Source organism: Callithrix jacchus, chromosome 5 (assembly GCF_049354715.1).
Source record: "Callithrix jacchus isolate 240 chromosome 5, calJac240_pri, whole genome shotgun sequence".
Taxonomy (NCBI): Eukaryota; Metazoa; Chordata; class Mammalia; order Primates; family Cebidae; genus Callithrix; species Callithrix jacchus.
The window spans coordinates 63,210,893-63,225,282 of record NC_133506.1 but is presented as its reverse complement, the minus strand read 5'-3'; the positions used below and the strand labels follow the sequence as shown (position 1 = coordinate 63,225,282).

The 14,390-nt window shown below is 52.4% G+C and overlaps 1 protein-coding gene across 2 annotated transcripts in view; it reads right to left on the bottom strand.

Annotated features, from left to right (window-relative positions):
* Positions 1 to 14,071, bottom strand: part of ABR (ABR activator of RhoGEF and GTPase) — a 195,673-nt gene extending 181,602 nt beyond the window's left edge. For both annotated transcript variants that reach the window (XM_078372259.1, XM_035299228.3), the window contains exon 1: positions 13,279 to 14,071. In XM_078372259.1, the coding sequence (XP_078228385.1) occupies positions 13,279 to 13,990 (712 nt within the window). In that variant the 5' untranslated portion in view covers positions 13,991 to 14,071. The remainder of the gene's footprint in view (positions 1 to 13,278) is intronic.
* Between the last annotated feature and the right edge of the window lie 319 nt (positions 14,072 to 14,390).

Sequence of the window (14,390 nt, the reverse complement as noted above, 5' to 3'; positions counted from 1 at the left end):
CGGCTGCCTCTTAAGGACCGTGCTGTCCTCCACCTGTCTAAAGGCCCTGCCTGGAGAGTTCTGGGTCTCATGGCCAAAAGGGAGTCACCTCGGCGAACAATAGCTCCTTCAGCAAACTGATATGAATAATTAATTTCGGTGTGCTCACTGCCAGCCCACAAAGGTTACCAACAAGCTTGGCATTCAGGAAGCAGCTCTGTGCCTGTGAGACAATGAGGACAGGTATGGGGGGGGTCCGGGGGTGTTCGGGGACCCCATATTGAAGCCCAGCATAGGGAGCCAGTGGATGTCGCCCCAGCCTTCTGCCTGGGTGGGGCCACAGAGCGTCGGCAAGGCTCGTCAGAGACATGGCACGCTGCGGCTTTCCCTGCTGTCCACGGGAATAGGCTCCACATTCCTCAAGATGCTTTAAAATAAAGCGAAAAAGCGCAATCATGCAGCCAAACAGAAGGGAAGGCAGCTGCCTGCAAAACGGGGCTTCCTCCGTCACAGGACCCCAACGCCAGCCAACAGCATAAGGGCCACCTTGCCGTCCTCCCCAGGCTGCAGCTGCGAGGCATCAGTAATCAGAGACTTCACTGCTCCAACTCTTGGGTCATTCCAACTGCAGGATTTCCAGTCTCAGTGAAGGCAATGACCAGGCAACAGATGAGCAAGATACCGTTTTCCACCCTTGGAGTCTACTTCAGCTACAAGCATGGCCAAACTAGTAACCATGTGATTATAACGCAATTACCCAACACGTACCGAGTGGCCACTATGTGTCAGGTCCAGTTCAAGACACTTACACAGGTAGTGATCTATTCAACCTTTACGCCAATTTAATCAGCTATTGATACTGTGTTATCATCATTCCCTAGTCTACAAATATAAAAACTGAGGCACTGACATTTTAGGCCAGATAAAGAATGAATGAATGAATGAATAAACAAAACAAACTGAGGCGCAGAAAGGTGGAGTAATTTACGCAAGGTCACATGGCAGTTAAGTGGCAGAGCTGTGATTCAAACTCAGGCAATGTGGTCCTAGATAGCGTGCTATTTTATTTTATTTTGAGACGGAGTCTCACTCTGTTGCCCGGAGTGCCTGGCGTGCTATTTTATTTTATTTTGAGATGGAGTCTCACTCACGCCGGAGTGCCTGGCGTGATCTCGGCTCACTGCAACCTCTGCCTCCCAGGGGTTCAAGTGATTCTCCTGCCTCAGCCTCCCGAGTAGCTTGGATTACAGGTGCCCGCCATCACACCTGGCTAGTTTTTATAATTTTAGTAGAGACGGGGTTTCACCATGTTGGACAGGCTGTTCTCAAACTCCCGACCTCAAGTGATCCGCCTGCCTTGGCCAGCATGCTCTTGACGCAATAGCTGTTTACATTTATATGGAGCACACCATATGCCAGACCCCATGTTACCTATTTTCTGTACGTTACTTTATTGAACCTTTGCAATGCCAAGTGAGGTATAATTATCCTTATTGTATAGAAAAGAAACCAGGTTTGTAGATAGGTGAAGTAACTTGGTAAAGGGCACAAAATAACAAGTGGCCCAGACCCAAACCCACGTTCCTCTGATTCAAAGCCAGGATCTTAACCTTACTTGGTACATAGTCTCAGCTCATTTAACTTACTGGGGTCCATAAAATGTAGGTCTGTCTGGAAAACTACCTAGTGCAATCACCTTATTCTAGAGTGAAGAGCTGTAGTCTGGAGAGGTAGCAGTCAGTGGCGAAGGAGGAGAGAATAACTTTGGCCTCAGAAAGAGCTGTGTTCCAGTCCTGACTCTGTTCTGTGTTAGCTGTGTGACTCTGGACAAGTGGTTCACTGTCTCCACACTTGTCAGGACAGAATGAGAAGAATCATGCTTAGTCTCATGGGAACATAGTGAGAAAAGTATTCATGTGACACATACTTTTACTCAGCATCCAGCAAGGCAAAACCATCTCATCATAGTCAGCTGTCCCCAAACTACAAATGGATGATTTCAAACTTTTGCTGATGAGTCTTTTCTTTTCTTTTTTTTTTTTTTGAGATGGAGTCTTGCTCTGTCACCCAGGCTGGAGTGCAGTGGCACGATATCAGCTCAGCCCAACCTCTGCCTCCTGAGTTCAAGCGATTCTCCTGCCTCAGCCTCCTGAGTAGCTGGGACTACAGGCACCTGCCACCAAGCCCTACTAATTTTTGTATTTTTAGTAGAGATGAGGTTTCACAGGTTGGTCTTGAACTCTGGACCTTGTGATCCATCCACCTTGGCCTCCCAAAGTGCTGGGATTACAGGTGTGAGCCACCGCACCTGGCTGAGTCTATCCTTTATGATTTGAAATAATGCTGTAAATGGTGAGTAGGTTGCCGAGATGGCCCCCTAGGTCCAATTAACAAAGACCTTGGAAATTAGCAGTGTACGTCCAGACTTCTCTGAATTCCTCATACATTCCAAATGGGCAAAATCCCCAAGGAAATCGCATTTTTCAGAGAGCTGAGCAATCAGATCTTTAGGCCTTCCACCCTCACGAATGAAGTTAACGTACTAGGAATCAATGACGTCATGCACACAATAGGTTTCCACGGTTTTTAATTCTAGTATATTTTTCTGTTCATTTGTTTATTGGAGACAGAGTCTCGCTCTGTTGCCCAGGCTGGAGTGCAGGGGCATGATCTCGGCTCACTGCAACCTCTGCCTCCTGAGTTCAAGCAATTCTCCTGCCTCAGCCTCCCGAGTAGCTGAGGGAGACTACAGGGGCCTGCCACCACACCTGGCTAATTTTGGTATTTTTAGTAGAGATGGGGTTTCACCATATTGACCAGGCTGGTCTCAAACTCCTGAGCTCAGGTGATCCTCCTGCCTCGGCCTCCCAAAGTGCTGGGATTATGGACATGAGCCACCACACCCAGCCATGGTCTCACACACCCATCATAGGTGACAAGGAGGATTCTTTTCACTATGTTAGTGACTTCATCATTTTGCACCTGCAGGAATAAACCATGCTGTCAGTTTTATCATTTTCCTTTGCAGAAGCCATCAAGGCTGATGATATGCGTCTGGTTTAATTTTATTGTTGGGTCCTTATTTTCTCGTGCCATGGCTGGTTGTGCAGCAGTATATACCTATGTACCAGCCTCCCATAAGTCTCAGACTTTGAGACTCAGACCTCTTTGGGCAGAGATAGTCCACATATGTCCTGCAGTTTGCTCTCAGAGACGGAGATGGTCTCAGAGGAGGAAGGACATCACAAGCCTCTGTGGGCTTCTCTGGAGTCTGCTCATGCCAAGCTTTTTCCAGCTGCCTTTGCTCTGTATCCTCAGCAAAAAAAAAAATCTTAGCCATGAGTATAATCTGGTGTCGAGTCTTGTGAATCCTAGCAAGTTGCTGAGTGAAACAACGGTGAAATAACTTAGTCATTTCTAATGTTGTGTATTACGTTTCCCATTTTAAGACCCTTGTGATTCCATGGAGCGCCCCTAGATAATCCAGGATAATTCCTCCATGTCAGAATCATGCCTGTCACCCCAGCACTTTGGGAGGCGAGGTGGGCAGATCACCTGAGGTCAGGAGTTTGAGACCATCCTGGCCAACATGGTAAAACCCCATCTCTACTAAAAATTCAAGAATTAGACGGGCAAGGTGGTGCATGCCTGTAATCCCAGCTACTCAAGAGGCTGAGGCAGGAGAATCACTTGAATCCAGGAGCGGAGGTTGCCGTGAGCCAAGATCCCACCACTGCACTGCAGCCTGGATGGGGCCGCACCACTGCACTCCAGCCTGGGTGGGGCTGCGCCTCTGCACCCCAGCCTAGGTGAGACTGTGCCACTGCACTCCAGCCTGAGTGACAGAGTCATGCAAGACTCCATCTCAAAAAATAAAGAAAGAGTCCCCCATTTGATCACATCTGCCAAGTTCCTTCTACCATGTAATGTAACATACAAGTTCCAGGGATGAGGACGTGCCTCGTGCCATGTAATATAACATCCAAGTTCAAGGATGAGGATGTGGACATGTTTAGAAGTCATGATTCGGCCTAGCCATTGCGATGGGGCAGGGGTAGGGGGTTCTGTTGTTTGCCAAACGCACTCCTAATTGAGACCCAGCTCCTAGCTGTACCTAGGGAAGGCAGGGAAGACTTCACAGAGGAGGCAGCCTCCCAGCCAAGACCTGAATGAACAGGAATCTGTCTGTCACATGGACAACATGGAGAGGGCATATCCATGGAAATGCTGGGGAATGAGTGTACAAGGTGAGCTTGGAGGCTGTAAGCAGTTCAGTATTGCGGAAGCAGCAGGTGTCCACACTGGTGGCGGGGTGTGGAGGTCATGGAGGGCCTGGCACATCACATCGAAGGAGCTCAGAGATTATTTTAACTATAAGCAGTTCAGCATCAAGGGAGCAGCAGGTGTCCACACTGGGTGGGGGAGGTGGAGGTCACAGAGGGCCTGGCACATCGCATCAAAGGAGTTCAGAGATTATTTTGCAGGTGGCAGGAAGCCATTGAAGAGCGCCAGCAGGGGGTGCATATCTGGACTTAGGGGCTAGAGAAATCATTTGGATTTAATGTGGAACATAAAAGCTGGGAGCTGGAGGGAAATGGCTAGAGGCAGAAGACTCAGTTATTGCAGTGACTTAGGTTTAGATTAGGGATGGTGACATGAGCATCTAGATATTCTTTTTTTTTTTTTTTGAGATGGAGTCTTGCTCTTGTTGTCCAGGCTGGAGTGCAGCGGTGTGATCTCAGCTCCCTACAACCTCTGCCTCCCGTGTTCAAGGGATTCTCCCACCTCAGCCTCCTGAGTAGCTGGGATTAGAGGCATGCACCACCACACCCAGGTAATTTTTGTATTCTTAGTAGAGATGAGGTTTCACCATGTTGGCCAGGATGGTCTCAAACTCCTGACCTCGTGATCCACCTGCCTTGGTGTCCCAAAGTGCTAGGATTACAGGCATGAGCCACAGTGCCTGATCAACATGAATTATCTCTTAATAAAAATTAATTAATTTTTAAAGCTGGAGAAAAAGCCCCACCACTTAGTGCTAGGAGATCTCGGCTTATTAGTTAACCAGCCAGAGCCTCCATCTCCCCACCCACAAAATGAGAACAGCAGTGCTTACTTTAGGAGGCTGTTCTGAAAATTGAATGTGAGGATGTGCCCGGCCTCATTCGTGACTGTTCTAAAATCAGCCAGGAACTCATCAAGTGCCTGCCCCAAGTCCAGCTCTGTGAAAGATATTGTTGCGAGGGAGAAAAGCAGTATAAATGATGGTCCCTGCGTTTGAGCAGCCAGCTAACCTCTTAGATTCAGAGCAACGCCTCACAGTAGACACGTAAAAGGTCAGTGTCTTGCGCAGAGCAGTGGTTCAGTGGCTATTTGTTTACCGGGTCAATAAATTAATAGATGGCATAATAATAAGATGATTGTGCAGCATGGGGCTCACTCGGAGAAACACAAGATGGGTCGGAGTGGTTGGAAGAGGCTTGTGCCAGAGACTGCTAGCTGCCGACACAATAGCAATTCTTCTGTTTTTCCTTGGGACAGAGCCCCTATTTTATCTGAGGTGGCCATATGGCCAGAGAGAACACACATTTCCCAGTCTCCCTTACAGCTTGAGGTGGCTAAGGAGATAAAAACAGAAATCGTTACGAGGGGTTCCCAGGAAAGTCCCCTGAAAGACAGACCAGCAGTCACCACTCGCCCTTATGCTCCTCTTTCCATTCTTCTAATTCCTGCCTGAAACATGAATGTGATGGCTGCATCGCTAGCAGCTGTTTCAGACCAGGAGGCAAGCTTGGGGACAGAGAAGCAGAGAAACTGAAAAGCCCGCATTCCTGCTGATCACGCAGTTATCGTACTCCCCACTGGACTGCTGGCCTCCGGAATTCTCTTCCATGTGAGATAAATAAGCCTCTATCTTGTTTAAGCTACTTTTTTGAGTTTCATCATACACGGCAAATCCCGATCTTAACCAATCCCAGGTTCTATGGAAAATCAGGCCTTAAAGGAGGGGTCGGTTTGGGGACGGGTTTGGGGAAGCAGAGGGGAAGACGCTGGGGGGCATGAGTGCTGGCTGAAAGCGTCTGCGTAAAAGGTAGAAAATAAGAAGGCAGATGGTGGTTTTGCAGACATCAAGAAAGACAGGGCTTGACAGGGAAGCATCAGGGACCGCAAAGGACCCAGAAAGTTTGTCTTCCTCTGAAGAAGCAAAACACCTCTGGACTAGGGACAGGGGTAAGTGAAAAGGGAGAGAAGAGGCTTGGAAACTATTCCTGGAGAGATTCAATTGTAAGCAGCCGCTTGGTTTAGCCAACTGAAAATCCTGGACTTGTAACAGCAGCAAAAACAGTGCACAGCACGGGCGGGTACGAAGGGTTTAGTAACAGGCAGGCTTCACAGCAAGCCTCTGAAACAGTCCTATTATTATCACCCCCACCTTTTTTTTTTCAGACGGAGTTTCCCTCTTGTTACCCAGGCTGGAGTGCAATGACGCAATTCTCGGCTTCCTGCAACCTCTGCCTCCCGGTTCAAGCAATTCTCTTGCCTCGGCCTCCCAAGCAGCTGGGATTACAGGCACCCGCTATCACTCCCATCTTATGGGCAAGGAGCCTGAAGCTTAGAGAGGGTCATTAACTCATCTGACATAAGTGTCATGACTCTGCAAACTAGGTAATAGCAATCCCATTTTTCAGATGGGGAAATGCTTGTACTATGATTCCGAAGCCAAGGAAAAGCATGAAGATCCTGATTTTAAAACAAAGATCCAGAGTGAAACACAGAGCCAGTCGCTTTGTGAACAGTCTCTTACCCAGGAGAAAAACAGAACAGAGGAATAGAAAAGGTTCCGAACTTAGTTGTGTTAACTGCTCATACAGCAGGAAGGAACTGTTAAACAGACTCCGCCCCCTCACCCTCTGGCTGGCAAGTAAAGCATTGGTGAGGTGGAGATGGTGGGGATTTGGGTTGGTCCAAAAGAAGCCCTCAAGAGCCAAGCAAACAGTGGCACAATATCAGCTCTGGCTACAAATGAATCACAGCAAACCACCAGCTCAGGTGTCTCAAATGGCATTTTTTTTTTTTTTTTTTTTGAGACAGGGTCTCACTTTCTCATCCAGATTGGAGTACAGTGTCACAATCTCGGCTCACTGCAACCTCTGCTTCCTGGGTTCAAGCGATTCTCCTGCCTCAGCCTCCCTAGTAGCTGGGATTACAGGCATGCACCACTGTCCCTGGCTAAGTTTGTGTTTTCAGTAGAGATGGGGTTTCACCATGTTGGTCAGGGTGGTCTCAAACTCCTGACCTGAAGTGATCAGCCTGCCTTGGCCTCCCAGACTGCTGGGATTACAGGCATGAGCCATCGTGCCTGGCTACCACAGCGAAGGCTGAGAATTCAATCCTTCGAATTAAGTTACTCAGACATCCACTGAACACAAGTAATTCTTCCAGGAGCAACAATCTCCTTAGTCACTGATGGGAAGGGGAGAAAACCCATCAGGTTACAGATGAACCAGCTAACATGACTACCTAGGAGGAAATTCACTTCCCATAGGATTAAAAATAAAAGTCTCAGGGCCAGGTGTGGTGGCTCATGTCTGTAATCTCAGCACTGTGGGAGGTGGAGGAGCAAGGATCACTTGAGCCTGGGAGTTCTAGACAAGCCTGGGCAACATAGTGAAACCCTGCCTTTACAAAAAGAATAAAAATTACCCAGGCATGGTGGCATGTGCCTGCAGTCCCAGCTACTTGGGAGGCTGAGGTGGGAGGATCGCTTGAACTCGGGAGGTGAAGGCTGCAGTGAGCCGTGTTTGTGCCACTGCACTACAGCCTGGGCAACAGAGTGAAACCCTGTCTTAAAATAAAATAGGTCAGGCGCAGTGGATCACACCTGTAATCCCAGCACTTTGGGAGGCTGAGGCGGGTGGATCACCTGAGGTCAGGAGTTCAAGACCAGCCTGACCAACATGGTGAAACCCCGCCTCTACTAAAAATACAAAAATTAGCTGGGCATGGTGGTATGTGCCTGTAATCCCAGCCACTTGGGAGGTTGAGGCACGAGAATGGCTTGAGCTTGGGAGGCTGAGGTTGCAGTGAGCTGAGATTGCGCCACTGCACTCCAATCTCAGCGACTAAGCAAGACTCTGTCTCAAATAATGATAATAATAATAATAATAAATAAAAGTATCCATCAGTAACCTTCCAGAATCCAACGGCGGGACCTCCTGAGTAGGGAAGTCTGGTGTTCCACTGGCTGCCCAGGCTGGAAGTTAAAAAGGGTCAACTTTGTGGACTGACTCCAGTTCAAATGCTGACTCCACCACATGCTAGCAGGTGACACGGGACAGGTTTCTTTACCTTTCGGAGCCTCAGTGTTTTCATTTAGGAAATTTCTACCTGCTGAGATGGCTGGGGCTCCGTGAACTGACCTCCTGCTCCTGTTACTGTGACCTTGACAGGACTCATGTCATCAGCATCCCCTGCTTAACATTCCACAAAGGGAGGCTGCAGGATGCAATGTGAAGAGCCCGGATCCGGCTCCTCAGCCCACCTTGACAGCTCTGAGCTCCTGACCTTGAGGTTCCTTTCAGGGTTTCAGGGTCTTCCTCTGTCTGGAGTGTGAAGGCAGAACCTTGACTCTGAGACTCTTCTCCCGTTCTAGGCTCTTGAATGTCGCTACGGTTCTAAACAACATTCCTTAATCATTCATCTCAGGATTTAACCTCCAGCCACCCACTGGAAAGTTGTTTTATCCAAAAACCTACATATGCCACCCCAGGAGCCAAAGAGCCAGTGAGAATCTTTTTTTAATCTTTTTTTTTTTTTTGAGACCAAGTCTTGCTCTGTCGCCCAGGCTGGAATGCACCGACATGATCCCAACTCCACCTCCCGAATTCAAGTAATTCTCTTGCCGTAGCCTCCCAAGTAGCTGGGATTAGAAGTGCCCGCCGCCACACCTGGCTAAGTTTTTGGTATTTTTAGTAGAGATGGGGTTTCACCATGTTGGCCAGGCTGGTCTTGAACTCCTGACATCAGGTGATCCACCCACCTCAGCCTCCCAAAGCGCTGGGATTACAGCATGAGCCACTACGCCCGGCCACTAGTGAGATTCTTGAAGGTAGGTCACCAACCTGTGCAGTCTCATCTCTTAACTTAGGCCTGGCAAGAAGTTAAGACCTTGACAAATGCTTGTTGAGTGGGATGGATGGATGGACGAACAGACGGGCAGGTGGGTGGGTGGATGGATGGATGGATGGATGGATGGATGGACTGACAGACAGGCAAGTGGGTAGCTGGGTAGGTGGATGGATGGATGGATGGACAGATGGGCAGGTGGGTGGGTGGATGGATGGATGGACAGACAGACAGATGGGCAGGTGGATGGGTGCGTGGGTGGATGGATGGATCAACGGACAGATGGGTGGGTGAGAGGATGGATGGATGGATGGATAGATGGATGAATGGATGGACAGATGAGTGGGTAGGTGGGTGGGTAGATGGATGGATGAATGGATGGACAGATGGACAGACGGGTAGGTGGGTGGGTGGATGGATGGATGGATGGATGGATGGTTAAACGGATGGATGAATTCCAAGGGCCAGCAAAAACAGAAAACACTTGTCTCCATAAGCAAAGTTTAACACATGGAGAAAATGACACCAGTTTAAAATATTAACAATGTTTACTTTATCATCTGACACTGCCAGTCAAAAAGATGCGACTGAAAAGCACCTTTGGGCTTTGCTAGAAGAATGCAATTTGTTTAGAGTCCAAATGCACAGGAAATGCCAGAGGCAGCAGAAAGGATGCATAAACCCCCAAAAAGATGTATCACCCAGCTCCTGCATGTGCTGGCTTGCAGCGGTAACAGAGAAGCCTGCCAGCATGCAGGGAAACGCTAGGGTCTCCAAATGCAGGCTTGCAGCTGAGTCTGCCCAAGAGTGCACAGCCAAGGAGAGGAGGCCTGGAAACCAGCAGACAGTCTGCTCACCTGCAAGGCCATGTCTGCCCAGGAAGGAGCCGGATGAGTGGGCAGCAGCCCTGGTGGCTGACATGAGCAGCAGATGGTCTGGGGTCTCCTAGGGACTTTAGTGATATAGAGGAAAACAAGTCGGGAGCAGTGGCTCACGCCTGTAACCCCAGTACTTTGGGAGGCCAAGGTGGGCAGATCACCTGAGGTCAGGAGTTCGAGACCAGCCTGACCAACATGGTGAAACCTGTCTCTACTAAAAATACAAATATTAGCCATGTGTGGTGGCACACACCTGTAATCCCACATACTCAGAAGGCTGAGGCAGGAGAATCGTTTGAACCTGGGAAGCGAAGGTTGCAGTGAGCCAGGATTGCACCACTGCACTCCAGCCTGGGCGACAGAGTGAGACTCTGTCTCAAACAAACAAACAAAAAACAACAACCCCCCACACACACACTCACACACAGACACGAACACCCTCCATGGTCACCATGCACCAGGTGTTCTGCTAAACTCTTCAAATATTCTCTTGCATTTAATCTTCCTAACTATCCTAAGAGGTAGGTGCTAATATTTGAGGCAGCACAGCTTGGTGTTTGAAGCATGGAGTTGGAAGTCAGACTGCCTGGGTCCAAATCCTAAGTGCTACTTATAAGCTGGATGACCACGGGCAGGCCTTGTGATTCTCAGGCAGAATGGAAATAATAACAGTAACCCGTATTAGTCCATTTTCACACTGCTATAAAGAACTACCCGAGGCTGGGTAATTTATCAGTAAAAGAGGTTTCATCAACTCACAGCTCCCCATGGCTGGGGAGGCCTCAGGAAACTTAAAATCACAGCAGAAAGTGGAGAAGCAGCAACCACCTTCTTTGGAAGGGGGCAGGAGAGAGAACGAGCTGGGAGCGGGGGAAATCCCCAAACACTCTGAAACCAGCAGATCTCATGAGAACTCAGTCACTACCATGAGAACAGCTGGGGGAACTGCCCCTGTGACCCAATCACCCCCAACATCCCGCCCTCCCGCCCTCCACTCGAGGAGAGTACAATTCCAGACGAGATGTGGGTGGGGCCATAGAGCCGAACCTCTCAGTGCCCATCTCATGACAGTGTTGTGTGGTATAAATGAATTAAAGTGTATAAAGTGCTCAGAACAGGAGCTGGCAAGAGTCAGCCGCTGAGGTGCTGGCTATTTCCATGATTCCCATCGGACAGACAGACTGCGGCTTGGAAGGGTCAGTGGCTTTCCCATGGTCTCACACCTGGGGAGGGGCAGGGCCAGGTCATTGACACAGGCCTGGCCTCTCAGCACAGGCTGCACCCAACACAGCCGATTCCACTCTGCCCATCCCCTACTCCTCGGGAGGCCCATCCCCTACTCCTCGGCAGGCCAGCACAAGGCACCACCAAACACAGCCGACTCCTCTCTGCCGTCCCCCACTCCTCACCAGGCCAGCACGGGCTGGTCTTTGTCTTTTCTGGTACCAATCAAGGTTACAGGTGCTGAAAGGAAGATACTGGGCGAATTGGCAGAGTAACTTTTTTTTTTTTTTTTAGACAGTCTTGCTCTGTCGCCAGGTGTCAGGCTAGAGTACAGTGGCGTGATCTCGGCTCACTGAAACCTCCACCTCCCGGGTTCAAGCAATTATCCTGCCTCAGCCTCCTGAGTAGCTGGGACTACAGGCATGCGCCACCATGCCAAGCTAATTTTTGTATTTTTAGTAGAGATGGGGTTTCACCATGTTGGCCAGGATGGTCTCGATCTCTTGACCTCATGATTCGCCCACCTCAGCCTCCCAAAGTGCTGGGATTACAGGCGTGAGCCACCACGCCTGGCCTGCAGACTGATTTATTTACACTCTGATGTTGCTAGCATGCCCTCATCTAGAAGAAAATGGCCCTTTTCACCTCTGCTTCTGGGCCTCTCTAGAGTGTAACTGATCAAAACAGATGACTCGATGGGCCTTCCAAATGCGCTTTTAGCAAAGTGGACGGTTTTTCATTCGAATGCAAACTCGCCCAGATAAAATCTAATAACGGAGATTTTGGAACAATCCCAGCATCAGTGATTTTTTTCTCCTCCTTCACTGAGAAGGAAGACATCTTAAATTCCTGCAGCTTGACCCAACCAGACGCCACCAGTGTCCTGCCTTCTGCGTGGCTGAGACTCTGACCGTTCCCAGATGCAGCAAGAGGCAGTCACGCCACCCCACATCCCGCCTGACTTTGCTCCTCGGTCCCATTCCCACTCCCTGACCTACGAAGAGCCCGCCGGGCGCTCAGTTCCCTGCCATCAGTCATTACTCGCTGAGCTTTCGCTGTTGCAAGGCCCCGCGAGTGCGACCAGAAGGGGGTTCAAAGACGACTGAAACCAGGCCCTGTCCTCAGAAGAGAGAGCAGATGTGGCAGGAGGCCCGGGGAAGGTCTTAGCTCACCCCAGCCAGCAAGTCATCCTCCTGAGCCTCAGTTTCCTCTTTTATCAAATGCGGGCACTAGACACGATCTCCCGGAGCTGGGTGAGCTGGAAACTAGACGGTTCCAACCCTTCCCCTTCCTCTCACGCTCCCAGGCTCCTAGAAAGCCGACAGGCCGCGCAGCCTCCTAAGACAACGCGTCAGCCAAGAGGGGCTGGCGAGGGTCAGGGAACTTCCCTGAAGCTTCCCACGAACAGAGCAGCCTGGAGAAGATGAGGCACAGGTTCAGAAACCCGAGGGGAAGAGTTCGGCTTCCACAGGCGGGAAACCGGAGCTCAGAGTCAGGAGTGTCGGCAAGTGGGAAGCCGCTGGCGCGTGTGCAGAAAAGGATCCACAGTCAGGGCAGCTGGGAGGGATCTGGACCGCGGGGCCCGGTGGGGTGGGCTGCAGGGACTGGGGTGTCCGGACTGGGACACGCGGGCTGCAGGGACCGGGGTGTCCGGACCGGGGGGCGGGGCGGGCTGCAGGGACGGGGGTGTCCGGACTGGGGGCTGGCTGCAGGGACAAGGCGAATGTTGTAGCGCCCAGAGCCGAAGTGCCGCAGCCTGGGCGACGGTTCCTCCCAAGGGCTGGTCCCACGCCCCATTTCATCGCCCCTGCCGCCGACGCGAGGCTAATTTCCACAGTCACCCGCACTTGACCATCGCTGCACACATTTTTTCCAAGTTCCACAAGTGGCTTTGGGGTAAACAGGAGCATCTCATCCACCTTCCCCTTCGTCCCAGCCCCTTTCTTGAGGTTAAACAGGGCCACGAAGTCTGCCAGGGAAGGGCATCAGCGGCCCAGGGGGTGGGGTGGGGGGCGCGGCGGGTCTAGAGAGGGGCGCGCGAGGGGTCTGGGAGATCTGACGGGGCGCCCACCTGCGGAGAAGCCGTCCTCGCGGTCGGAGCTGTGACGGCTGTCGTTGCTGTCCCTCTCCGGGGAGCTGTGGGCCGGCGAGTCCAGCTCGGGCGCCAGCAGGAACCTCCGACGTCTCCACGAGGGCAGGTGGTCGCGGGCCCCGAGCCTGGGAGGCTCCTCCGCCTCGGCCTCCAGCTGCTCCAGGTCGGGGCTCCCGCGCTGGGGTCTCGGCCCCCCGGGGGCCGGGGGCGTCCCGCGGTGGGGGCTGCTCTCGCGCCCCGGCCTCTCCTCCGCCTCCTCACAGCGCATCCGGAACCCGCAAGGGGCCGCCAGCCAGGGGCCGAGCGCGAACTTCTCGTTCGGATCCAGCGTCTCCGAGTCGCCGCCGGCGCCCGCCTCGTCCTCCTGGGCGCGGAACCGCAGCAGCGGCTGCAGCAGCTGCTGGTGGACGGCGGCAGCCCAGCTCCTTCCCGCGCGGGGGACTGCGGCCTCGGGGTCCCGGGGTTCCCGGGGATCTCCGGCCCCCGCGCGCCCCTCCCCGGCCAGCAATGCGCGCAGGTGCGAGGCCTTGAAGCGCTCCTGGGCCAGCACCTGTTGCAGCCGCGCCAGGTTGAGGCTGCAGCGCTCCAGCTCCAGCTCTACGTCCCGCGCTGTCTCCAGCCGCAGCGCCGGCGCCTCCGCCCCGGGGAACTCGGCCCGCCACAGCCGCTCGAACGCGCGCGGGTCCCACATGTTCCGCCCGCGGTCCCCGGCCCGAGAGAAAGAGAAACCGAGTTCCTTCCGCCCTCGCGCCGGTTCCCTTCTTCGTCTGCTGCGGCCGCTTCTGGGTTTCGCCTCCTTGACGTTAGCGGCTCCCCGCGGCGGGGGCGGGCGCCTGGGGAACCAAGACCCGCCCCGGGCATTCCCTGCCAGCTCCCGACTCGGAGCCGCGACGGGGCGGAGGTTGGGGGGCGGGGTAGGCGGAGCTGTGGGGCCGCCCCGAGTCACACCTTCCCCCCTCCCCCACCGCCTTGCGCTGCCCGCCCCGACCCATGTCCACCCCCGGCCCATGTCTACCCCGACCCATGTCCATCCCGGGCCCGTGTCCACCCCAACCCATGTCCACACAGGACCCCCTGCCCGCCCTGCTGCC